The following is a 26,654-nucleotide window of genomic DNA, read 5'->3' as shown; positions in this document are numbered from 1 at the left end:
TTATTATAAACAGTATAAAACATGATAGAAATCTATGTCATGAGGAAAATTAAAAATAAGGTAAAATTAAATTTAGACCCTCACTTCTAAAAAATGACTCCAGATATGGCAATAGTTTCATAAATTTGAACAAATGGAGATATATGAAAGTGGCTATTCAAAATGTTATATACTTACATATACATAATAACAATCTGTGTAATACATATGGTGACTTCTGACTGTAAAATATATATTTCCTTAAAATTTTAAAACATGAACTGTACAGTGATTTTAATTAAAAAACCACATAAAACCCCAACAAAGCAATAAGTGATGTTGACCTAAAGTGAAATGAATTTAAGCAATATGGGTATGTATATGTACACAGGCAGACTTATATCATCTGTGGACAGAATGGACAGTCTATAATTGGTTATATACTCAACAATACATTATGGACACATTCCAATGGAAATTGATTACAGGTCAGCATCACTGTATTTAAAGGATATAGCATTGCATTATTGGAATTTACTTTGATTGACTGATTCTATAAAAACACTTTGGACAAAAACACTGTGTCATATATTTATGCATGATGATGATTTGTCTAAGAGAACTTTTTAGACATGAGATTGCCAGCTTAAAGGGAATGCCTATTAAAAGTGTGCATGTGGGGCTTCCCTGGTGGCACAGTGGTTGAGAGTCCGCCTGCTGATGCAGGGGACGCGGGTTCCTGCCCTGGTCCTGGAAGATCCTGCATGCCGCGGAGCCAGGGCCGCTGAGCCTGCGCGTCCGGAGCCTGTGCTCCGCAACGGGAGAGGCCACAACAGTGAGAGGCCCGCGTACTGCAAAAAAAAAAAAAAAATTAACATAAAATTAACCATTTTAAAAAGTACAGTTTGGTGGCATTTAATGCATTCACGTTATGAAACTATCTTAGTTTCAAATTTTTCATCACCTCAGAATACCCCATACCGACTAAGTAATCACTATCCATTCCCCCTCTCCCATTCCCAGGTAGACATTAACCTGCTTTCTGTCTATGGATTTGCTTATTTTGGATACTTCATATAAAAGGAATCATACAATATGTGACCTTTTCTTTTGGCTTCTTTCACTCAGCAAAATGTTTTTGAAATTCATTTAAGTTGTAGCACGTATCAGTACAGTACTTCACTCCATTTTGTGGCTGAATAATATTCCATTGTATGTATCTGCTATAACTTGTTTATCCATTCATCTGTTGATGGACATTTGGGCTCTTTCCACCTTTTGGCTACTGTGTATAGTGCTCCTATGAATATTCATGAACAAGTATTTTTTGAGTACTTGTTTCCATTCTTTTGGGTATGTACCTAGGAATGGATTTGCTGGGTAATATGGTTCTATGTTTCATTTTTGAGGAATTGCCGAACTGTTTTCCACAGTAGCCACACGATTTTACATTGTGCCACCAACAATGAAGGTTCCCAATTTTCCACATCCTTGTCAACACTTGTTATTCTCATCTTTTATTTGTTTATTACAGCTATCCTAATAAGTGTGAAGTGGTATCTTACTGTGGTTTTGATTTGCCTTTCCTTAATGACCAATGATGATGAATGTTTTTTTTTTTTTTTACGGTACGTGGGCCTCTCACTGTTGTGGCCTCTCCCGTTGTGGAGCACAGGCGATGAATGTTTTTAAATGCGTTTTGGCCATTGGTATATATTCTTTGGAGAAGTGTCTTCCCAAGACCTTTGCCCATTTTAAAATTGTGGGATTTTTTTTGTTGTTGTTGTCGTTGTTCTGAGCAGTAAGAATTCTTTGTATACTCTGGATACTAAATCCTTATCAGATATATGATTTGCAGATATTTTCTACCATTCTGTAGGTTGTTCTTTCACTTTCTTAATATCCTCTGATGCACAAATTTTTAATTTTTATGAAGTCCAATTTATCTTTTTATTTTTTGCTCATATGTTTGGTGTCAAATCCAAGAATCTACTGCCAAATAGAAGGTCATGAAGATTTATTCCTGTTTTCTTCTAATAATTTTACAACTTAGCTCTTATATTTAAGTTGTTGATCTATTTTGAATTAATGTTTGTATGTAGACTAAGGTAGGGGTTCAACTTCATTTTTCTGCATTAGGTTATCCATTTGTCCCATCATGTGTGTAACAGACTGTTCTTTCCCCATTAAATGGTTTTGGCACATTTATCAAAATTCTATTGGCCATGGAAGTTTAGGTTTATTAATGGGGCTCTCAATCCTATTCTGTTTGCCTATGTTTATGTTTATGCCAGTACCACACTCTTGATTACTGTACCTTTGTAATTAGTTTTGATATCAGGAAGCGGGAGTCCTACAACTTTGCTTTTCTTTCCCAGTATTGTTTTGGCTACTTCAGTCCCCTTTCAATTTCATAAATATGGGGACTAGCTTTTCTATTTTAGTCAAAAAGGCCATCAGAATTTTGATAGGAATTGAAGTGAATATGTAGATCTCTTTGGGTAGTATTGACACCTTACCAATTGTAAGTCTTCCAATCCATGGACATGGCATATGTTTACATTTATTGCGGTCTTCTCAAATTATATAGTTTTGTAGGTTTTTTTTTCTTTTAAGCTTTATAGTTTTCAGTGTACAAGTCTTTTCACATCTTTCATTAAATTTATTCTTAGGTATTTTATTCTTTTTGATTCTGTTGTAAATGGGATGTTTTCTCAATTTCCTTTTCTGATGGTTCATCGGTGGTGTATGAAAATACAACTTTTTAAAGTATAGTTGGTTTACAATGTTGTGTTAGTTTCTGGTATGCAGCAAAGTGGTTCAGTTATATATATATATATATGTAAAATACAACTGATTTTTGTGTGTTCATCTTGTATTCTGTAGCTTTGCTGAACTTATTAGGCTTAGTAGTTTCTTTGTGGATTCACCTGGATTTTCTGTGTATAGAATGATGTTTGCAAACAGAGATAGTTTTACTTTTTCCTTTCCAATTTAGATGCCTTTTATTTCTCTTTTGTACCTAATTGTTTCTGACTATGGCTTCCAGCACTATGTTGAATAGGACACTCTATTCACAAAATAAGAGTATCAAGAGGAAAACAAAGAATTGAGAAAAGTAAATACTACCAAAAAAGGCAAGTGCAACAATATTGAGAGCAGACTAATTAGAAGCACTGAATGGGTTTTAAAAGGGAAAAATTCATCAGGAAGAAATGTTATTAATTTCTACAGGTCTAAATAAAACAGCTTTGAAATATGTTAAGCAAAATTTGATTGAAATACATGAAGAAATGCTTCCTAACATGATCATAAATTTATTATATCACTTACAGAAATGGAAGTACTAAGTTTTTAAAAATAATTAAGGCTTATTTCTTCTGCTGGGGTGAACACAATGGCATTTGTTCTATTAATAATATTTATACCTACATTTATATTACAGATTTAATTTTACATGTGTTAAACACATAATATAAATAAAATAAAATAAAAATACAGATTAATATAAAACAACAGAATAAAATAACTATATAGAAAAATACCAAATTTTATAACTGTTTATATTAATTCTGGCGTATTATTAAAATAGATATACACACACTCACACATTAAATACTTGCTTTACGATACAGAGCTTAATCACATTCAAAACTGAACTTTATGAATTAAAATGGAAGAAATCATAAAATACATTGATTACAATGCTACAAAATAAAAAGCTAAATACTAGGATATTGTAAAAATGAATATGTCCATCTAGCCATTTGTAAGCACTCTTTGAAACAGTAATTCTTGTCTAAAAGAGAAAATAAAAATGAAAATATGCCACTTAGAAATGAATTGAATTTCAGAACAGTAAAAAGATAAATAAACCAAATTATGATTAAATAAGCTTGAAAAGTCAATACAGTAAAAAGAAATTAGCTTGAGATTAGTAAATAGTAACTGAAATTAACAAAATATAAAATAAAAAGACACACTGAAGAAATGATTAAAAGCTGCTTCTTTGACTTAAAAAATAGAAAAAAATAATTGCCAAGTATAGTCAGGAAGAGACATAGCCAAAAGCATGAAGATTAATAATCATATCATTTAGTTCTAGAAGTGAATATGCCCCAAGTTTGTGTTCTGTCTAGATAGATCAGCATACATCAGATTGTAGGTTTATATGTCAGTAGGTGTTAAGTATTTTCTTTGCATTTGTTTCTTCTATGCCTAGTTTAAATTATATAAAGCATAAATGTTAATAGTATGTTAGGTATTATAACATGTAACTTTTTTTCTGATGTGTGTGTGTGTGTCGTATTTTCAGTGTGGGTTACAGATCATAAACATCTAGAAACAACACACATAAAGGGGAAAAGTAAAGTGTTTCACTTTCACTTGGGTGTGAACATTTTCCACCATAAAAAAAAAAGTGAGAAGAGTGGCATTGTTTTATATTTTTGCAAATCTCTTTAATGTCCAGCTTAATAGAATATAGCTGGTATTTTATATGTGCTCCTGCACTTAACCTGTTGACATAAATAAAATCTGGCCTGACATAGAGTTAGAAAATGGAGGAGTGTTTTAATAGCCTTTTCAGGTAATTGTCAGCATTATCCTTTGATAATACAGCAAAAATGAACAAGTAGTAATTTATTAAAGGTTACTTATAATGTGGAATCTGGCTTTTATCTCTTGAAATCCATTTGTCTGTCTTATACTTTAATATACCCACAGATGATTTTGTAGCATTATGTACTAATTGGAAAATATTGGTTCAGTAAATTAGGCAAATCTTCCATCAACATATTTCATTATATGGTATTATAAAATCACATTTATTAAAATCATCACCAATCTCATCACAAAGGAGTATTGGGAAACTGTCAAGTTCTTGGTGGCAGATAACTTGTTTTTCAATATTCTAATTTTTTGCTTGAAAGTCAAATTAACAAAATTACTGTCAGTTTTCTTTATTGTTTTAAAAAATCACTTCATTTTTTTACAAATGTCTACCAAATATCCAAGTCTGAGTCACCTTGTTCAAAATTTGTCAGCTAATCTTTCAAATAAAATTGGTGTCCAGAAAAAGGTAGCTGGTTCAGCTCACAAATCAATCATTGAAGTGCACTTCCTTGAAACAACTTCATACTTCAGCATGAAGGACTTTACGTGTATTTCTCTTTTCATCACGTAGAGTTTTTAAAAGATGTGTACATATCAATTTTAATATCGTGGTTGTGATATTATAGTATAATTTTGTAAGACATTACCATTGGAGTAAAGTGAGTAAAGAGTACATGGGATCTCCCTATATAATTTCCTGCAACTGTGTGTGAATCTAGTTATCTCAAAATTAACAGTGTAATTTTATTATTTTTTTAGTTTTATTTTTTGTGGTACACAGGCCTCTCACTGTTGTGGCCTCTCCCGTTGTGGAGCACAGGCTCCGGACGTGCAGGCTCAGTGGCCATGGCTCACGGGCCCAGCCGCTCTGCAGCATGTGGGATCTTCCCGGACCGGGGTACGAACCCATGTCCTCTGCATCGGCAGGCGGACTCTCAACCACTGCGCCACCAGGGAAGCCCTAACAGTATAATTTTAAAATGTTGTACCCAAAGGTCAAGATTTAACAAAATTAATTTTTCCTTTTTTATGAAGAACATTCTTAAGCAGAACTTGCATTTTTTTTTACCACAGTAGGGGGTGGTAAAAAATACAATAATACTAGTAGTACAGTTTGGTGACACTGCCTTGATTCATGTTAGAAGCCCAGAAGTTTTCTCCACGATTGTTTGTGCACCATCAACGCAAATTTCAGCACAACAGAAAAAAGCAAGTAATGTCCTAGTGTTATAATGAAATTTGTTTTGACCATGCAGATCACGTGAAAGGGCCCCCAAACATCCTCTGACCATACTTAGGGAACCACTGATCCATAATAATAAATTAGAATTAGAATTAAATGAAACAATTACATTAGAATTTACTGCTACCCCTTTTAAAATGGAACATTTCAATGGTGACCATAACAGGCTTAGCGGATTTGAAGCAATATTCATTGTTTCATACTGTTCATCATCTTTTCTTCAAAATTTTCTGCAGTATAGTCTACTACTTACCATAGGATTGGTAGGATGGGCAGTGGTTGCTCTGGGGCACATTTTCTGTCTGTTTTAAACATCTAGAGCTGTCACCTCAGGTTATGAAATATGGGGCACTAGTGGATGGATAGTCCAGACACAGATTGAAAGACAAAACAAAAAAAACCTCCAAGACTGAATACCATGTGGTGTTTGCCTCCTAATCAGTTTCCAAATTTGCACACAGATTTTAATGCTAGGCCCAGGCAGACAACTCAGGTTACCTGTCCTAATTCTGTCTCTTCTGAGAGGTTCTGAGCAGAGGGCCTGATGTGGGCTTAAGAATCAGTAGAGGTGGGCTTGGGCAGGGTCAAAGGATGGGACTTCTTTCTACCTATTTCTCAGAACATTTCCAGATCTTTCTGTTTGGTTACTGCTCCATAGAAATGTTTCCCAGAGTTTAAATCTCTTTGAATCTACTTAAATCTTCATATACCAGCAGTGCTCTATTTTTTTCTTGTTGAGAGTTTTAAACAATTTAAGGCAAAATCTTTTATTTTTATGAGGCAATTACACGGAAAACTGAAATATTCCTTCTGAAAGCCAAAAAACTGGTGAAAGGTACATGTTTAATTTTGGAATATTTATTTTTGTGACATGATTTTATGGAAAAGAGTAATTAAGTTCTAAGACTTAAAGAGATTAAAACTCAAAAGTTATTTTTCTGTTGAGAAAATGTAAGAGCATGAGGCCAGGATTTACCATGGGGAAGGCTAAGAAGGGCAGGCCATGCCAGCTGCTCCATTTAAGATAGTATTTCAGGGCTTCCCTGGTGGCACAGTGGTTGAGAGTCAGCCTGCCGATGCAGGGGACACGGGTTCGTGCCCCAGTCCGGGAAGATCCCACATGCGGCGGAGCGGCTGGGCCCGTGAGCCATGGCCACTGAGCCTGCACGTCCGGAGCCTGTGCTCTACAACGGGAGAGGCCACAACAGTGAGAGGTCCATGTACAGCAAAAAAAAAAAAAAAAAAAGATAGTACTTCATAATTTTTAACCAGGTTCTGCTCACTCCACTCAAACTTAGATTTTGAACAAAAATTATGACTCTTACACCTCACATTATTTGAGATAGTGATTCCCTAACTCTAACTCCTTTGGATATCGAGACTTTGGGACCTATGTTTATTTTTTCCCTAAACTGAAAGCCAATGACCCAACCACTGAGTATTGTACTTTAAATCCTACATCACCACTTTCTAAATACTCATATACTTTCTTCTATGTTTTCAAATTTATTCTAAATACCTGTACAGAGATAAAAAGATAAGTTATTATACAATTTCTATATTTTCCTCCCTGTTCTTAGAAAACTTATTTTCCAAATAAAATTCACAGTCATTTAGTCAAGTTTCATGAAAAAAAACTGGGCCTTGGGAAACGACTCTAAATGAATTTGTGGGACACTGCCATTTTCAAAAAGAGTATTCTCAACCGAAAAAGTAGTATATTTTACAATGGTTGGAAAAATTTAAACCAAATAATTACTAATGGGATGCTGTATGGTAACTCAAAGAAGAATAGAAAGTAATTTCATTTTGTATTTCTGTATATGTGTACATATTTTCTTCATAACACTACATAGTACATTTCTAGTCTAAAAACACTAGTCAACAAAAACATTTTCAGTATGGATTCAACCTGAAAACCAGAGACAGCCCCAGGAAGCAAGCAAAGATACGATATCTCCAAAAATGGACACCTCTTCCCAAACTTAGAGCTAGGATACCTACAATCTTTCTTACCTGTCAGCCTTTTGTATAATAAAACCTTCTACCCAAGCACTATCTCTGTCCCTATGAGTTGACCATTTTCCAAACTCTCCCTGAAGCTGACTCTGCTGGGTCATGCTCTGTGGAACCAAGATTAAATCAGCCATGGTTTCTGTCTCTTGTTCTCAGAAGGTAAGACAGACATCAAGAGATGGACTCTAGAATTGCTGTTTTTGTAACATCCAGGTTACTATGGAAGGAGTGTTCAAGTATACTTGGGAAATGATATTGGGATAGTGTCAATTCTCTAATTTCAACCTACTTAACCTACTATTCTCTAATTTCAACCTACTCTCTCCATCAAGTTACCTGAGAGACCTTCCACAACCTACCATCCCCGCTAGGGAAAGTCAGAGCCCCTGAAAATGGGCCAGCAATTCTCCTTCAGGTGGATTGGAGATGTTGACCCTTACCATTAGTCTCGTGATCACTCCCATCACACATAAGATGTCTCTACTTTAGTGTCTGGCAATGGCTGACTTATTACTAAAGCTACAGCCCTGGGTGGGACTTCTGGTGTCTCGTGCAGTGTGACTACTGGCTAAAGGTTTCACTACTTGTTCACACAAGGTTTCTATCCTGAGTGTGTCCTCTGATGTCTGATGAGGTTTGATTTCCGACTAAAGCCTCGCCCACACTTCCAACAAATATAAGGCTTCTCTCCTGAATGGATCCTCTGATGTCTAATAAGGTGCGACTGCCGGCTAAAGCCTTGCCCACACTCCCTGCATACATGAGACTTCCCCCCCGAGTGTGCCCTCTGGTGTGTAATGAGAGTTAACTTATCACAAAAGCCTTGTCCACACTCCCTGCACACAAAGGGTATACTCCCTGAGTGTGCCCTCTTGTGCCTAAACAGGTTTGGCTTTTGGCTAAACTTTCTACCACACTCCCTGCATATGAAAGGCTTTTCCCCTGAATGTGTCCTCTGGTGTGAGATGAGGGTTGACTTATCATTAAAGCCTCGTCCACACTCTGTGCATACAAATGGCTTCTCCCCTGAGTGTGTCCTCTGGTGTGTGATGAGGGTTGATTTCCGGGTAAAGGCTCTCCCACACTCCCTGCATACAAATGGCTTCTCCCCTGTGTGTGACCTCTGGTGTTTGTTGAGGTTTGACTTCAGGCTAAAGCACTGCCCACATTCCAGGCACACATAAGGTCTAACTCCTGAGTGCGTCCTCTGGTGTGTCTTGAGGTTTGATTTCCAGCTAAAGTGACGCCCACATTCTGTGCACACATAAGGTTTCTCTCCTGTGTGTGTCCTTAAGTGTCTAATGAGGTGTGACTTCTGGCTAAAGCCTTGCTCACACTCCCTGCAAACATAAGGCTTCTCTCCTGAATGTGTCCTCTTATGTCTGATGAGGTGTGAATGCTGGCGAAAGCCATGTCCACATTCCTTGCAAATGTAAGGCTTCTCCCCAGAGTGTGCCCTCTGGTGTGTGATGAGGTTTGACTTTAGGCTAAAGCTCTGCCCACATTCCTTGCACACATAAGGCTTGACCCCTGAGTGTGTCCTCTGATGTGTGAAGAGGTTTGATTTCCAAGTAAAGCCTCGTCCACACTCCTTGCACACATACGGTTTCTCCTCTGAGTGTGTCCTCTGGTGTGTGATGAGGTTTGACTTCCAAGTAAAGCCTCGTCCACATTCCCTGCACACATAAGGCTTTTCCCCAGAGTGTGTCTTCTGGTTTTTGATGAGGACTGACATACTGCTAAAGCTTTGTCCCCACTCAGTGTACATGTAAGGGGTCTCCCCTGTGTGTGTCTTCTGGAGGCTGAGCTGGTTTGACTCCTTGATAAAGCCTAGCCCAAACTCTCCATATTTGATTGCTCCAAATCCTGAGACTTCTAAACCATGTAATATTTTGTCTGTTTCCTCAAGGTTTGTCCTCTGGGCAGGGCTGGGCACTATGTCCACCACTGTGTTGTCTTCCTTGGACCTTACTGGCTGTTCTTCCAGGGTTCTGGGGAATGCCTTTGAAGTGCTGCTTTTATTTACTCTCCCAAACAAAAGCTTGGAATCTTCTTCTCTCTCTTGAATTTCTGCTTTGTTGCTTGAGCAGGTTTGATCAATGAGTTGCTCCTGCTGCTGTTTCTGATCTTCTGAATATTGTTTCCCTGAATGGAGATGATTTCCTGCACATAAACTTGAGAAAAACTGAGGGAGATGACTGAGCCACACATGTTGGCTGAGGGCTTGCTGACTAGAGAATGCCAGAGGACAGGAGGGACAAGGTTGAATTTCTAGCTTTGATCCTGCTGAATAAAGAATGGTTTTAGTCAAAGAAGTCATAGGTAGGGCTGCCTAGGCCATTTTGCTTTGCCCACTGGTCATTCATATGTTCACATCACAAGCTGTCTCCTATTCAGCCATACTTCCCAAGATCTATTTTTTATTTCACATTGTATGCTTTACATTTTTATTGTAGGAAACAGTAAACCTGCTCAGTGGGCCAAATCCAGCCTGCAACCTGTTTTTTGTATGGCTACAATATAATATCTAAAATATCCAGTTTTCAAAGAAACAGGAAAGAGTGACACATACCTAGGGAAAAAATTGCAGCCAATAGAAACTGTTGATGAGTGGGCCCAGATGCTGGTACAGGGAAAAAAAAAAAAAAGACTTCAAAGCTGATACTATGAATATATTCAAAGAACTAAAGAAAACAATGTGTGAAAAATTAAAGGTAAGAATGATAACAACTTAAAATGGAGAATCTCAATAAAGAATAGAAACTATTAATAAGAAACAAAAGGAAATTGTGAAATTAAAAAATAAAATAAATAAAATTACAACGTTACTAGAGAGATACCACAACATATATGACTTTGTAACAGAACCAGTGAACCTGAAGATAAATCAATAGAAATTACCTAAAACAGAAGAACAGAGTTAAAGAAAGACTGAAGAAAAACAAAGAGCCCAGAAACCTGTAAGATACCATCAGGTAAACCAAACCTATGTGTAATGGTAACTTAGGAAGGAGAAGACAGAGAGAAAAGAGCAGGAAAAAAATCTGAAGAAATTATGGCTTAAAAAGTTCCAAATTAAAAAAAAAGAACTTCCAAATTAGATGAAAAACAATCTACAGATCCAAGAAGCTCAACAAACCCCAAAATAAACACAAAGAGATCCTAGCTAGACACATCATAGCCAAAATGTTGACTATCAGAAAAAGAAAGACAAAAAGGAAATCTTGAAAACAGCAAAGGAAAAATGACTCTACATGTACAAGGGGAAAAACAATATGACTAGTGCTAACTTCTCATCAGAGACAATGGAGACCAGAAGGCAGCGGAATAATGTATTTAAGGTGCTGAAATAAAAGAGAAAAGACTTCTATCTATGAAGAATTCTATTCTCACATAACTATGCTTCAAAAGTGAAATTGAGGGAATTCCCTGGAGGTCCAGTGATTAGGACTCCAGGCTCTCACTGCTGAGGGCCCAGGTTCAATCCCTGGTCAGGGAACTAAAATCCCACAATCCCACAAGCCACATAATGCAGCCAAAAAAAAAAGAGAAATTGATATAAAGATATTCTCAGATTAACAAGTACTCAGACTATCTGTTGATAGCAAACATGCCTTATAAGAAATACTCAGTAAGTCCTTCAGGTTGAAAAGAAATGACACGAGACAATAACTCAAATCCACAAGAAGAAATGAGGGCCACCGAGGGACGTCCCTGGCAGTGCAGTGGTTAAGACTCCATGCTTTCACTGTGGGGGGCGCAGGATTGATCCCTGGTCAGGGAACTAAGATCCTGCATGCCACGCAGCAGGACCAAAGAAAAAGAAAAGAAAAGAAAGAAATGAAGGCCACTGAAACTGGTAAATATGTGGGTAAATATAAAAGATAACATATGTATATTTTCCTCTTAATTTCTCTAAAACACAAAAAACTATTATAAAAGGCAATAAACATAACACAATATTGTGGGCTTTATAATATATGTATACATATTTTACTGGAACTAAGTTAGTATTAATTAGAGGTAGACTGTGATAAATTAAGGTGCATATTTTATTTCCTAGAGCAGCATTAAGAAATAACTCCAAAACAAATTTAAAATCAAGAGTGATATGAAAATAGTACACTTAAATAAAAACAATATGCCATAAAAGGGGCTAGAGAAATAAAGACATGAGACATATTAAAAATAAATAGCAAAATGGCAGATTTAAACCATATCAATAATTATATTAAATATGAACAAACAGAACACTCCGAACAAAAGGCAGAGATTATCCCACTAGATTAAAAAAGCAATATCAAACAATGTGCAATTTACAAGGGATACATTCTGGATCCAAAAACACAAGTAGGTTAAAAGGATGAAAAAAGATATACCATGCAAACAGTAATCACAAGGGAATTGGAATGGCTACTATATTAATAGTAGACAAAATAGATTTCAAGACAAGGATTATTGCTAGACAAAAAGAGAGGTATTTCATAAAGACAAAAGGGCAATAAATCAGAAAAGTAAAACAATTATACAGGTATCCACAACTAAAAACAGAGCCCCAAAATACATGAAACAAAAACTTACAGAACTAAAAGAAGAATTAGATAATTCAACAATAATTGTACATTTCACTATTCTATTCTCAGTAATAGAAACAACTAGACAGAAAATCTCCAGGGATACAGAAAACTTAATAAACCAACTTGACCAAACTGATATGTATGGAACATTCCATCCAATGACTGCAGAATGCATATTCTTTTTAAGTGCACATAGACCATTCTTCAGAACAGATCACATGCTAGGCCAAAAAACAAATATCCATAAACTTAAAAATACTAAAGTTATATAAAGCATGTTTTTCTACCACAAAGGAGTGAAATTAGAAATCAACAAATGAAAGAAAGATGGAAAATCCACAAATATGTAGAAATTAAACAAGATACCTCTAAGTAACTCAGGGACAGAGAAGAAATCAGAAGAGAAATTGAAACATATTTTGAACAGAATGAAAACAAAACCCAGCATAATAAAATTTATGGGATGTAGCTAAAGAAGTGATCAGAGAGATTCATAGCTTTAAATGCCTGCGTTAAGGAAGAAGAATGGTTTCAAATCAACTGTCTAAGCTTCTATCTTAAGAAATTACAAAAAGAGCAAATTAATAAATAAGCAGAAGAAATAATACACATTTATAAAAAATTAATCAAATAGAAAACCAGAATGAGTAGAGAAAATCAATGAAATTAAAAGTTGATTTTTGAAGAGATCAACAAAATTGAACAATCTTTAGCTAGAGTGAACAAGAAAAAATCGAGAAGACAGAAATTACCAAATCAAGAAAGAAAGAGGGAACATCATTACTGACCTCACAGAAACTAGAAGAATTAAAAGTAGTATAAACAACTTTATGCCAATAATTGGACAACAAAGGCAAAACCGAAAAATTCTAGAAAAACACAAACTACCAAAACTAACTCAATAAAAACTAGAGTATCTGAATAGACCTGTAATAAGTAACAAGATTGAATTAGTAATTAAAAGTCTTCACACAAAGACAAGCCCTTGTTCAAGTGTCTTCACTGGGGGATTCTAAGCAATATTTTAAGAAGAAATGATACAAATTCTTCACAAGTTCTTACAGAAAATAGAGGAGAGAAAATTTCACCACTCATTGTATGTAGTCATTATCCTGATACCAGAGCAGACAAAGATATCAAAAAGAAAGTAAAATACAGATAAATACCCTTCATGAACAGAGGTGAAAAAAATCCTTAACAAAATATTAGCAAACTAAATCCAGCAGGAAGTCAAAAAGAATTATACATTATAATAAAGTAGGACTTATTCCAGGAATGTAAAGCTCATTTAACATCAGAAAATCAATTAATGCAATACACCAACCACACTAACAAAATAAAGACAAAAACTACATGAACATCTCAACAGATGCAGAAATATCTAACAAAATCCAATACCCATTCTTAATAAAAATACTCCACAAACTAGGAATTGAATGGAACTTCCTCAACCTGATAAAGGGCATCTATATAAAACCTACAGCTAACATCATATTTAATGATAAAAGACTGAATATTTTCCTCTAAGTTCAGAAACCAGACAAGAATGTCTGTTATCAACAACTCCATTCTACACTGCACTGGAAGTTCTAGCCAAAAGGCTAAAGGAGGGCAGTAGAAGAACAAGGAAGAGGAGAAGTTAAAGACATCTAAATTGGAAAGGAAGAAGTAAACCTCTCTTTTGTTCACAGATTATATGATCCAGGACGTACAAAATTCCAAGGTATCCTCAATAAAGAGACAATAAGTAATCACTGTATTTAGTAAGGTAATATGATAAAAGCTCAAATACAAAAATCAATTGTATTTCTACATACTAGCAATGAACATTCCACAAATGAAATTAAGAAAACAATACCATTCACAATAACATAGATAATAATAAAATAACGAGGAATAAATTTGACACAAGTATTACAAGACATGTAAGGTGAACATTTTAAAACATTGCTGAGAAAAATTAAAGTCCTAAATAGACAACCATAAATTAAAGACTCTATTATTAAAACAGTGATTCTCCCTAAATTGATTGATAAATTCAATGCAAACCCTATCAAAACGAGAGTAAGCTTGTTTTGTTTTGTAGAAATTGACAATCTGACCCCAAAATTTATGTGCCAATTCAAAAAACATAGAATAGCCAAAATAATTTTGAAAAAGTTAGAGTATTTACACTCTTCAACCTCAAAACTTAATATAAGACCCCAGTAATGAAGATAGTGTGCTGTTGTCATATGAAGAAACATAGAGATCAATGGAACAAAATTAGGAGTCCAGAAATGAATCATTTACAGTCAACTGATTTTCGACAAAGGAGCCATGGCAATTGAATGAGGGAAAGCATACTATTTTTTTTTTTGCCTTAACAGCCTCATTGGAGCACAACTGCCCCACAATGGTGTGTTAGTTTCTGCTCTATAACAAAGTGAATCAGCCACACATATACACACATCTCCACATCTCCTCCCTCTTGCGTCTCCCTCTTTCCCTCCCTATCCCACCCCTCCAGGTGGTCACAAAGCACCGAGCTGATCTCCCTGTGCTATGTGGCCGCTTCCCACTAGCTATCTATCTTACATTTGGTAGTGTATATATGTCCATGCCACTCTCTCACTTCATCCCAGCTTACCCTTCCCCCTCTCCATGTCCTCAAGTCCATTTTCTACATCAAGCATACTATTTTTAACAAATACTGCCAGGACAACTGAATATTCACATGCAAGAAAATAAATCTAGACTTTCACCTACATGACACATAAAAATTAACTAAAAATGGATCACAGCCCTAAGTGTAAAAGCTAAAAATATAAAACTTCTAGAAGAAACCAAAGAAGAAAATCTATGTGGCCTCAAGTTAAGCAAACTTCGTAGTTACACCACAAAAAGCACAATCCATTAGAAAATTGTTAAATTGAACATCATCAAAATTTTAAACCTTTATGGTTGAAAAGACACCATTAAGAGAATGAAAAGACAATCCACAGACTTGTCTTTTTTCTGAAACTTCATTTCATAGTTGAAAATAATTGAAAATCCTGTATCTGATATAGGACTTGTGTCTAGAATATATGAAAAATTCTTACAACACAAAAAGAAGACACACAATCCAACTTAAAAATGGGCAAAAGAACTGAGTAGCTATTTCACCAAAGAAGATATGCAAATGGTTAATAAGCACATGAAAAGATTAACATTATCAGTCATTAGGGAAATACAAATTAAACCACAATGCAATACCACTACACACCCACTAGAATGTCTGTAATCAAAATTAGAGACAATTCCAATGCTGGCAAGGATGTAGAGAAACTGACACTCTAAAACACTGCTACTAGAAAATGCAAAAATAGAAAATATAAACATAATAGAAATGTAAAACATAAATGCTAATAGAAATGTACAGCTACTTGGGAAAATAATTATGCAGTTTCTTAAAAGGTTAAACATAAACATACCATACAATCCAGAAAGTCTACTCTTAGTTATCTACCCAAGAGAAATGAAAACATATATCCACATCAAGACTGGTACATGACTATTCCTAGCAGCACTATTCACAATAACCAAAAAGTGGACAATCCAATTCACATCAACCTGTGAACAGCTAGACAAAATGTGGCATATCAATACAATGGAATATTATATGGCAATAAAAAGGAATGAATTACCAGTACATGCTGCAACATGGATGAACCTCAAAAACATTATGCTGAACCTCAAACATTATGTATTGAAGCCAGATACAAAGACAAATATATATTTTATGATACCATTTATATAAAATGTCCAGAAACAGCAAATCTATACAGACAGCATATCATTGGTTTCCTGGAGCTCAAATGGGAGGAGAAACAGATGCAAATGGGCACAAGGCAACTTTTTAGAGTGATGGAATGTTTACTCAAAATAATTGAACTGTACACTTACAGTAAGTAGATTATGGTATATAAGTTATAACTAAATGAAGCTGTTAAAAAAGGAGCTGTGGAACTGTATTCTTCTAAAGAGAGGTTATTGAAATGGTCTGTATTAAGAGAGACTAAATAGATATGCCACATAAATGCACTACTGGGTCATGTTCTGGAGAGGAAAAAATATTACTGTGTCTACTGACAATTATGAGAGGTAGATGATAGGTATTAGATAAAATTATTGTGTTGAAGTTAAGTTTACTGAAGTTGATAACTGTACTGTGGTTATATGAGAATATCACCATTCTTAGAAAATCTTTTAACATACATCCACATATGAATCTACATATATACACACACACAAATATATATACATAAACATATACATAAATACATACACATACGTATGGTGGAGGGAGAAGGGAGAGCACGCACACAAGAGACACACAAGCCAATGATAAAGCAAACTGGGTGAAATATTAGTAGGTGATTTTATGATGCCATTTTATAAAAATATATATGCCATATATATTTATACATATATGTGTATGTGTAGAGGACATAAGAATGTTCTTTGTACTATATTTTTGCTCATTTTCTGTAATTTTGAAGTAATTTCCAAACATCAAGTCAAAAATAAATAGGATGAAGCCCACTTCTGAAAATGGCAGCAGACTGAACTGGTCACAAGTATCCCCCGCGGAAAACAATGCCAAGTGAGAGGAAGGGAGGCTTCCTGGTGGAGGGAAGTGACAAAGAAACCAGGAAAGTCCCTCCCTTAACTGCAGATGATATTCTGGAAAAGAGGTCATGCCAGGCAGCCTTACCAGGGACCTAGGGGCCTACAAAAGAGCTTCCTCCCAGTACCTGAGAGATGCTTCATCTTTCCCTACCTGCCATGCTGCAGACGGTTCCAACTACTCTGTGTCACACTCACCTGAACAGAGACTCAGCAGACGTTGCCTCTCCTCTATCCAGGGCTCTTCCCCTCGCTCCAGCTGAGAAATGAGTTTTGGTTTGGAAAATGGAATTTCTGCTCATAAGGAAAGAAAAAAAGGAGACTCTTGGTTATGAGCTCAAGGGGCCATTCCAGAACTCAAAGACAAAATGGAGAGGGAAACCCAGAGGGTGATACAGAGGACCTATGAATAGTGAACTCTCTGCAGTAGAAGGGTTGAGTAAGAAAAGGTGACTCCAATCAGAAAAACAGCATATTAACATGGTGAATGAAAATCTCCTGGGTTTGGGGCAAGATAAAGTAAGAAAAAAAAATGCAGAGTGGCATACACAATATGAATAAATCTACCTGCTTTCAACTCTACTGAATCCAGATCCACCTGAGGAAAAAGGTAAATTTTTGTTTTGAAGCCCAACCCTAAGACAAAGCTGCTTTGTGAGTAGCCTTTCTTCGTGACATACAGAAAATACTTTGAGCCAGACTTTAAGTGCTATGGGAAGCCATTCTTACCTAGTGAGACCAAGTGGTTGTAAGTCTCCAGCATCACCTCCCTGTGCAAGGTCCTCTGAGCAGGGCTCAACAACCTCCATTCCTCCTGGGTGAAGTCCACAGCCACATCCCCGAACACCACGAATGCCTTTTAACACAAAACACACCTCTGCTCATCCAGGAGTCTGCCTTGTCCACACCTCAGGATGAGAGATAAAAAGGCATCCCTGAGGAGGTAGAGAAGACTTCTAGACCTTACTATGGATGATGAATAAAGGGTAACAGAATATACCACTCTAAAATATGCCACTTTGGCATAAGGATTATTTTGAGCTGAAGGCAATTAATAAGCAGACACAAGAAAAGCTCTCTGCCCTCTCCCATTTGCCTAAAAGCAGGACATAAATTTGCAAAGGTGTCCCCCTTCCCCTCTCTACCAGGAGGACAGAAATTAATCACCAGATACAACTCTAGACCCTTATCAGCCCAGGGATAGGCACCAGAGAAATCTACATAGCAAACCTTTACTAACTAGCCTTTATCTTCCATTAGTTCCCCCATATATTATTAACCTTCCCACAATTTGCTGCCTAGAAACTCAAAGTCTTTTCCTTTGTCTTGTCACTTCTCTAAAGTTATTGCTGTTTTGTTAAGATGCTATATAAGCTCAAGTTCTAACCACCCCTTTTGAGTTACCCATCACTGAGTACTCCCATGTGTATGCATGATGCACATGTTAATAAATTTCCGATTGTTTTTCTCTTGTAAATATGTCTTTTGTCTAATTTACAGCCAATGAAGAAAAGAATTTTTCTCCTCCCATACATGACCTTCGTGCCAATAGTTCAAAGACCATTACTCTCCCATCTCTGTCCAGCCAGCATCATTGTGCACCTATCACTGTCAACATGCTAGGCTCACTGCTATGGGGGATAAAAGCAAAAGTTCTTTCACATTGGGAGCTTTAAATCTAAGCAGGAAGAGGAGGAAGACATCATACACACTACATTAAAAGAATAATCCTCTTACTGAGTTTGAAGAATTTCAGAGACTACTTGGTCTAAGCATTTATGTTCTACATGAAGCAGTTCAGCCTCTGGGGCAGGGGATGAATAACCCACCACTATGTATACTTCAGGCAGGGCTCACTCCTTCCCCTCCCTCACACTGCCACTTGCGCTGCTCAGGCCTGAGGAATGGAAGTGGATGGTGGTGAAGAGCCTGGATTCAAAACACTCTGCCTGGATTTGGAACCTACCTGTCCCCAACTAGTGTACCCTTAGGCAAATTAGTTAACTTCTCAGCACCTCAGTTTCTTCTTCTCTGAACTAAGAATAACAGTGCTTATCTCCCAGGTTGTGCTGAGGATCAGATGAGTTGATAAATGTAAGGACTCAGACAACTGACTGCTCCACACAGTGTGTGGTGAGGTTTTCTTTTGTTTGTTTTTTTGGTTTTTGTTTTGTTTTTGTCCGTGCCGCGCAGCTTGCAGGATCTTAGTTCCCCAACCAGGGACTGAACCCACGCCCTCGGCAGTGAAAATGCCAAGTCCTAACCACTGGGCCGCCAGGGAATTCTCTGTGTGGTGTTTTAAATTACGGATTCCTGGGTCCCACCACAAATCAATAAAATCAGACTCTTCAGGGATAAGGCTTTTATACTTTTAAGGGCTCCTATGTATAGTCATGGTTGCAAATCACTGGGTCAGAGGAATCTGGAGAGGGAGAGGTCACTGTAGGATACAGAGATCAGAAATGCTTTCATGAGAGGGCAGTATGATCTTGGTCTTATAGGCTAGGCAGGATTCAAAGGATGAAGGAGCGAGGAAGGCCAGGTACTCCAGACAAGGCATGTGAGATGGGAGGGAATAAAGAATGAAAAGTGGCTAGTTGGGAAAGAGAGCAGGCAGGTTGTAGCAGCCTACAGAGAGTCTGAAAGGTCAAAGGAATATAAAACTCTGTCCTCTACTGTGCATTTAAGGCAATATTTGAATACTACCCTTGAACTGATGGTAGAGGACTACACATGTGAATAGACAGGTGGTAAAGCACGTGTTGCAAAATACTCATTACTGAATCTAGGTGGTGGGTATGTGAATGTCAATGTACAAGTCTTTGTATTCTTTTCTTTATGTTTGAAGCTGTTCATAATTAAATGTTAGAGAGAAAAAGACTATTCACTCATTCAAGTTCCTGCCCAGTCCCTGTAGTGATCTGATCTCATAGATCCTCCTCAGAATAAACACACCCACACATACCTTGAAAATCTCTGACAAAGGAGCTATGTTACAGACCAACCTACATTACTTCAACAAGTTTAATACAACTGGTATTCCTGCAGCTCTAGAAAGATTCATGGTTTCTTTGTCTGAGACCCATGCATGTAGGGAGGGTATGGTAAACACTAACTGGATGATCCATTTCAAACCTCTCCCACTGAGTAGCAACACAGCTAGCAGTCTGGGGGACTAATTTAGAATAAAGAAAAAATACCTAATGAATTTTCACACCTGACTAAACAGATCTCCTGAAAGCCTGTTAAAAGCTTCAGTTGGATGCTTCTAGCTAGCTTCTATACATGATAATGTATAGAAACGGAAGAATTAAAGAAGCAACTAAGGAGTTCGCAAGCATAATTTAGAGGAAATATAGACAAGCAAGGACTTGCTGGGTTGGAAAATAAAACTGTTTTACATCTCCAGTCTCTCCAGCCAGCAAGAGTCTCAAAATAAGAAATGGCCTCAGGGTAAAGATCAAGAGTTTGGCTAAAAGACCCAAACATTATGACCTCTGAAATTGTTAAGGTGATGCCTAGTAGACAAAAGGGCTTCTGAGATTCTTACAGGTATTGTCCCACAGCACTGACACCCTGCCCAAAGATGAGAGGCCTATCTGGAAAGGAAATGTGATTGTAGCTTTTTGTTTAATAGAGTAATATAATCTGATACATGGGAAACCCAAAGAGTTTTTAAAGAAGTCATATCAGGGTTTTCCTGGTGGCACAGTGGTTAAGACTCTGCCTGCCAATGCAGGGAACATGGGTTCGAGCCCTGGCCCGGGAAGATCCCACATGCCACAGAGCAACTAAGCCCGTAAGCCACAACTACTGAGAGTGCGCTCTACAGCCCATGAGCCACAACTACTGAGCCTGTGCCCCACAACTACTGAAGACCACGTGCCTAGAGCCCATGCTCTGCAACAAGAGAAGACACTACAATGAGAAGCCCACGCACTGCAACAAAGAGTAGCCTCTGCTCGCCGCAACTAGGGGAAGTCCACAGAGCAACGAAGACCCAACACAGCCAAAAATATATAAATAAAATAAAATAAATTAAAAAATATATATATATACTCTAAAGAAGTCATATCAGCTTTACTAAAAGGGCTGGAGACAGTTCAAAATGAAGAGGCCTCCTATGTGCCTCCAACTCCTCCTCTTTTTGAATGGGAGTGTATATTGCAGTTTTCCTGTCCATGTCTCACCACTGTGTGCTAGGTGGGTAGTTGGGCGTAGAGGGAAACAAATAAATTGTCTTTTTAGTATACATCTCTGACTCAAAAGGAGTTTCACTGAAGAAGCCTTAGCCACATCCAGACTGATATGCATATGATACTGGACTTTGAGGATGAAACTTCTGGGGATCCTGGGAGGGGGGTGAGTTTATCTTGCACAAGGGAAGGACATGGATCACTGGGACCAGAGGGTAGTTACAGTAATGAACCCCACTGTATAATGTCTCCCTATATCTACACCCTTGTGTTAGTCCCTTCCACAACTCTGCACTTGGCTATGTGCCTTGCTTTGATCAAAGGGACATTAGCAAACGTAACACGAGCTGGGGCTTAAAACATGCTTGTCCACTGGGGTTGTCCTCTCTCTTGCTGTGTAGGGAAACCCAAGACCATCATTTGATCAAGCCTAAGCAGAGTCTCTAGAACAAACCCAAGCCTACATGGAAAAGAACCAAGAAAAACCAACACACCTAAGACAACCAGCTTGGTAACTGTCATGCATGGATAGTCACCCAGCCCCAGTCAAACCACCAGCTGACTGCAGCAACAAGAGCACAAGTGAAACCTGCAAAACATCCATCTGTGCCCAGATCAAAATGCTGACCTATCAAATTGTGTGCTAATAAATTATTTTGGTTTTCTTTTTAAATATTTATTTATTTATTTATTTGGCTACACCGGGTCTTAGTTGCAGCACTTGGGATCTTCGTTGCCGCGTGTGAGATCTTCGTTGCAGCGTGCGGGATATTTTAGTTGCGATATGCGGGAACTTTTGTTGCAGCATGCGGGATCTAGTTCCCTGACCAGGGATGAAACCCAGGCCCCCTGCATTGGGAGCACAGAGTCTTAACCACTGGACCACCAGGGAGGTCCCTAAATTATTTTGTTTTAAGTCAGTAAGTTTTGGGTAGTGTGTTATGAAGCAAAGGCTAACCTATACATTGATAAAGGAGTCATGTTATATGAAAAATACTTTGCAAGTAATATTAACCTTGAGATCAAAGTTAATTGATTGCCAAGATGCTCATGCTGTCACAAACTCCTTAGAGAGATTCAGACAGCAACAGATTCAGTCCTCCCATTTCTCACTGCCTCCCAGGCATGAAGTCATTAGGTGATAGAGGATAGATTTATTCGAATGACTTGAATAGTTATTTTTCTCTCTTTCTCCAGCCAAGTGCCTAAAAAGTGAATTTAATCTAAATTAAAGGTGTATATGAGATTACTCCACTGTGCTGGCAATAAACACATTTTCAGAATGAATAATCAGAACATGATGTCATAAACATAACACATTTGAAGTGAAGACTGCCCTGAATATCTAAGACACTGTTGTTGAGACACTGAAGGAAGACTTCTGAACAGAAAAGTGATGTTACTGTAATGTTTGGGGGACGTGAGGATTACAGATGCAATGGGTAGCAAAGGAACATATCAACACGGGGAAACAAATCAGGACATTATTGTGAACATTCACATGACAGAAGAAGAAGATGTGCACTGGCAGGTCTACCCTGGGAGGTCTACCCTGGGAATGTAACACTGCACAGTGTAACAAAAACAAAAAAAACTGCACAATGTAAAGTGAAACATGGTGATGGAAGAAGGGAATCTCAAAAAAGGAAGAAATAATTGATAGGATCACATGTCTTAGAACAAGCAGGGTTCCAAAGCTCCAACTGGTGTGAGTGCTCACTGCTTCAAAATATTTATTTCTACTCACCTTGTCATATTTTAGTTTTGAGAATAAATACAAATCTATAAAAGAATTTCATGCACAAAGCTGATCACAGAAGCATTATTTGCAACAGTTAAATATTGGGAACAAGCTAAATGTTCCCCCAAATTGAGAACTAGTGGATTGGATCATTCACTCAAAGCACTATTGTAGAAATCGCTTTCAGTTGGATAAATGTTGGTGGTTCCTTCATCTATTAACAAATGGGTCTGAGTAGATATAATGTCACTAGCTTTAATACAATACGATCTTATCATTAAGGTCTATCAAAATGTATGTATGTAGGGGTGTGTGTGTGTGTGTGTGTATGTATATAAAATTAACCAAATCCCAATAATAAAGAAATCTAAAAATAAAATGCAAGACTCATAAGTGTGCAAGCTGTGCTTTACACATCACTGAATGTAATCTATCAAGAGTTCTGCAAACAGTAAACATTCAGCAAATTTGTTCAATGGAATCAAGGAGAAAATACTAAGAATTAGTAACATCATGTGCCTGCCAGCCCAACTCATTTGTTACAAATTCTACTTTACCCTCTCAGGCAGTGATAGCTAATATCCTACTGTATATTTTCTTAAATTGTTTTGTGTAATTCAGATGTCATGCATATTAGAGTACCTGGAAATCCTCCTCAAACCCCCTGAAATATGTGGTTAATTACATGCCCCAAATAACATATCAAAACAAACAGAAACTCCCTTGTTACTTATTAGTTCCTTCAAATTAATTTCTTTAAGGTGTGGTTCCTCCACGCACCAAACATATCATGTGTGCCAGGTACTCCTCTAGGCACAGAGGTTTCATCTTAAACAATTTATCAGTTCAAATGCCTGTGCAATTTGGTCAAGTTTTCATAATGCTTTTTTTTCTTTGTTCTTTTTTAAAGTATTAAGGGCAGGAAAAGTCAGCTCACACAAACTTCTGGCTTTTCCTAGAAAATCAGAATGCTTCCCCAGTAATATTATGAGTGGTGAAGAAAGTACACACAAAAGATTCAATGTTACCTTAGGAAATGCCCCAGATTTCCTATGCATTCTTGGTACTAACACTTTCCAGATGAATATAATCTTTTATAAATGAGAAATGCAGAACTCTCAAAGTTGTTCTGATAATGCCTAGGAAATTGTAAATCTCTAACATGGAGACCAGGATTAAGAATAAATCAAGAAGGCTTCCCTGGTGGTGCAGTGGTTAAGAATCCGCCTGCCAATGTAGGGGACACGGGTTCGACCCCTGGTCCGGGAGGATCTCACATGCCGCGGAGCAACTAAGCCCGTGTGCCACAGCTACTGAGCCTGCGCTCTAGAGCCCATGCTCCGCAACAAGAGAAACCACAATGAGGGGCCCGCGCACCACGGCGAGGAGCAGCCCCTGCTCGCCGCAACTAGAGAGAGCCCATGCACAGCAATGAGGACCCAACTCAGCCAAAAATAAATAATTAAAATAAATAAATTTATTTAAAAAAATAAGAAATCAAGACAATGAAGGCAGATCTGAAATAACCAAGTTAGTGCATATCAAAAATGATAGTAAACAAGCCTGGCAACTGTGTTGGTGCTCAATAAATATCAGTCACATTCAATTAAGTCAAACTCATCATAGTCACCATTCTCAGGGGTTAGAAAGTTTCCCCTTAAGTTCCTATATGCCTATAGCTCTTATTTCCTATGTCAAATCCCTTCTCAACATCCTTCAAAATCCATTTTACTCAAAGAAAAAGTCTACACTCCTCAGCCTGGCACTCAACCTGGCCACCCAGACTCAGAGGTGGAAAATAAATCCTTCAGGGGCTAGGCAGGTAATAAAAATGAGAGAGACAGGCAAAACGTTAGATTTCAATGGTTTCAACCTCAGTATGGAGGATAGTGTGGAAACTACAGCAAATAGACTCTGCAGGAACTGTGCAAATGATGCAGACACTGTTCAGCTCAAATTCCCTGACACCAAAGTAGAGTTTATTTTCTGAGAGGCAAGCCATCCAGAATTTTTGGTGAAATCTCCATTGCCAGATGCTGAAAAGGCTCTCAAATGTAAAATTCAGGTCAGACTATATCATGTACTGGTCAAGATCGTCTGTATCTTCACCAGTACATTATTTAAAAATCAACCTAAAATATGATCTTCCCACACTGTGTTAAGGGCAGTGTGCCCAGTGGCCCAGCCTCAGACTAACCATTCTTCTTGCCCTCCCACTGGTATGTCTTCACCAACTCTCCAATTTACCAGACTCGCAGGGGTAGTTCAAACAGCCCTACTTCTCCTGGAAGTCCTCCCCAGCCACTTCAGGCCACAGTCTACTCTGCTGTCCCTGCCTTTCATCTTTACCACTGGACAATTAAGCCTGGATGTCCCTGTATTTTTATTTAAATTGCTCCATGTGTGTTGTTCACAATTAACTACTTCGAGGATGACTGAAGTATGGATGGAGCAGAAAGAAATGTTGAGGCAAACTCCATGTAAGCCACTCCTCCAGGACCAGGAAAAAGCTTTGCCCAATACCAACAAGGCAGCCTCCAGAGCAAGAAAAGGGAATGGATTCATGACAGCCAAGATGAAATTTTATGGAAATTCTCACCTCTTTTTTGGCTTTCAGGAGCCCCGTGGCCATTTTCCTGATCTCCTGAGTGCTCTCCCTGAAGAAGGGCAAAGTCTCAGAAGGCAGATCTGAGGATGTGAAGAGAAATAAGAGCATGCCTAGTTGGAAAACCCCTCCGGGTGCAGGTGGGGTGTGCTCCAGAGCCCCACTACTGGGGATTGGGAGTGTCAGAGAATTCACCACCACAAGCCAATTCCCATCTAGACGCCTGAAGAAAGGGCCCAGGGTGACCGAGCACCCTCAAGCTCAGCCCCAAGCTCTAGCCAGACAGTGAAGCCCATATCCCCCAGCAGCGGAGTAAGGGTTTGTCCCTAAGGCAGACTGTGTCCTCGTGAGTAAAACCGAGACAAGCATGGGGACGTGCTGAGTGGACGAGGCAGTGACTACTGGGCACTCACGGAACGCGGGGTGCACGTTACCTATCCTGAGGATGAAGCTCGGGAACCAAGAGCAGAGGTGTGAGAAGGACCCGAATACAGTTGTCTAACCCGTTACCAACCAGCCCAATGGGCGGACTCCACCGACCGGAAGTGTTCCTGTTACGCCAACTCCTCACGGTAAGGGGCGAGCGGAAGGGAGGGCGGAAGTAGCCGCAGAGGCCTCTGGAGAGTGTAGTCTTGGGATGGAGAGGAGGAGGGCGTGGGCTTCTCCATCGCAGGGTGACTCTCACATCTGCATCTCTTACACAGCCAAATTTAGGAGCCCGTTGTTAAGGTGCGCAGACCATGAGGTTCACCAGTTTCTCCGCCGAGGGCCAATGAGATCTGCAGGCCACGAGAGCGTCGCGGACACTCCCGAGAAGTCTAGGAAATGTGGTCCTGCAACCCGGTGTTGCGGCGGCGGGTGACCAGACTGTGCGCACTGACCTTCAGCGGCGCGGGGGAGCTAAGCTTCCCCACCCAAGTCTCCACTGGTGTCCCCTTCCCGGAGCTGAAGCCAGGGTCGGCACGGGCTGGACCAGAGGCGGGCCGATGTGGGCGCGGTTCAGAGTAAAGCACTTGGAGGGTGGGGAAGCGGG

At 38.3% G+C, this 26,654-nt stretch overlaps 1 protein-coding gene across 2 annotated transcripts; it reads right to left on the bottom strand.

Moving 5' to 3' along the window:
- Positions 1-7,690: 7,690 nt before the first annotated feature.
- ZNF875 (zinc finger protein 875) lies at positions 7,691-26,142 on the bottom strand. 2 transcript variants are annotated; one of them, XM_081217558.1, is made up of 5 exons: positions 26,056-26,142; positions 25,616-25,704; positions 17,809-17,935; positions 17,278-17,373; positions 7,691-10,138 (listed from the first exon to the last, which is right to left on the bottom strand). In XM_081217558.1, exons 2-5 carry the CDS (start codon positions 25,646-25,648, stop codon positions 8,454-8,456), a joined length of 1,941 nt encoding a protein of 646 aa, XP_081073684.1. In that variant the 5' UTR covers positions 25,649-25,704; positions 26,056-26,142; the 3' UTR covers positions 7,691-8,453. The 2 variants fall into 2 exon arrangements, with proteins under 2 accessions (XP_081073684.1, XP_081073685.1); XM_081217559.1 differs by having other exon boundaries at positions 7,691-10,135.
- Between the last annotated feature and the right edge of the window lie 512 nt (positions 26,143-26,654).

The sequence above is a fragment of the Mesoplodon bidens genome (genome assembly GCF_964165515.1).
Source record: "Mesoplodon bidens genome assembly, chromosome: 18".
Taxonomy (NCBI): Eukaryota; Metazoa; Chordata; class Mammalia; order Artiodactyla; family Ziphiidae; genus Mesoplodon; species Mesoplodon bidens.
This window is presented reverse-complemented; position numbering and strand designations above follow the sequence as displayed.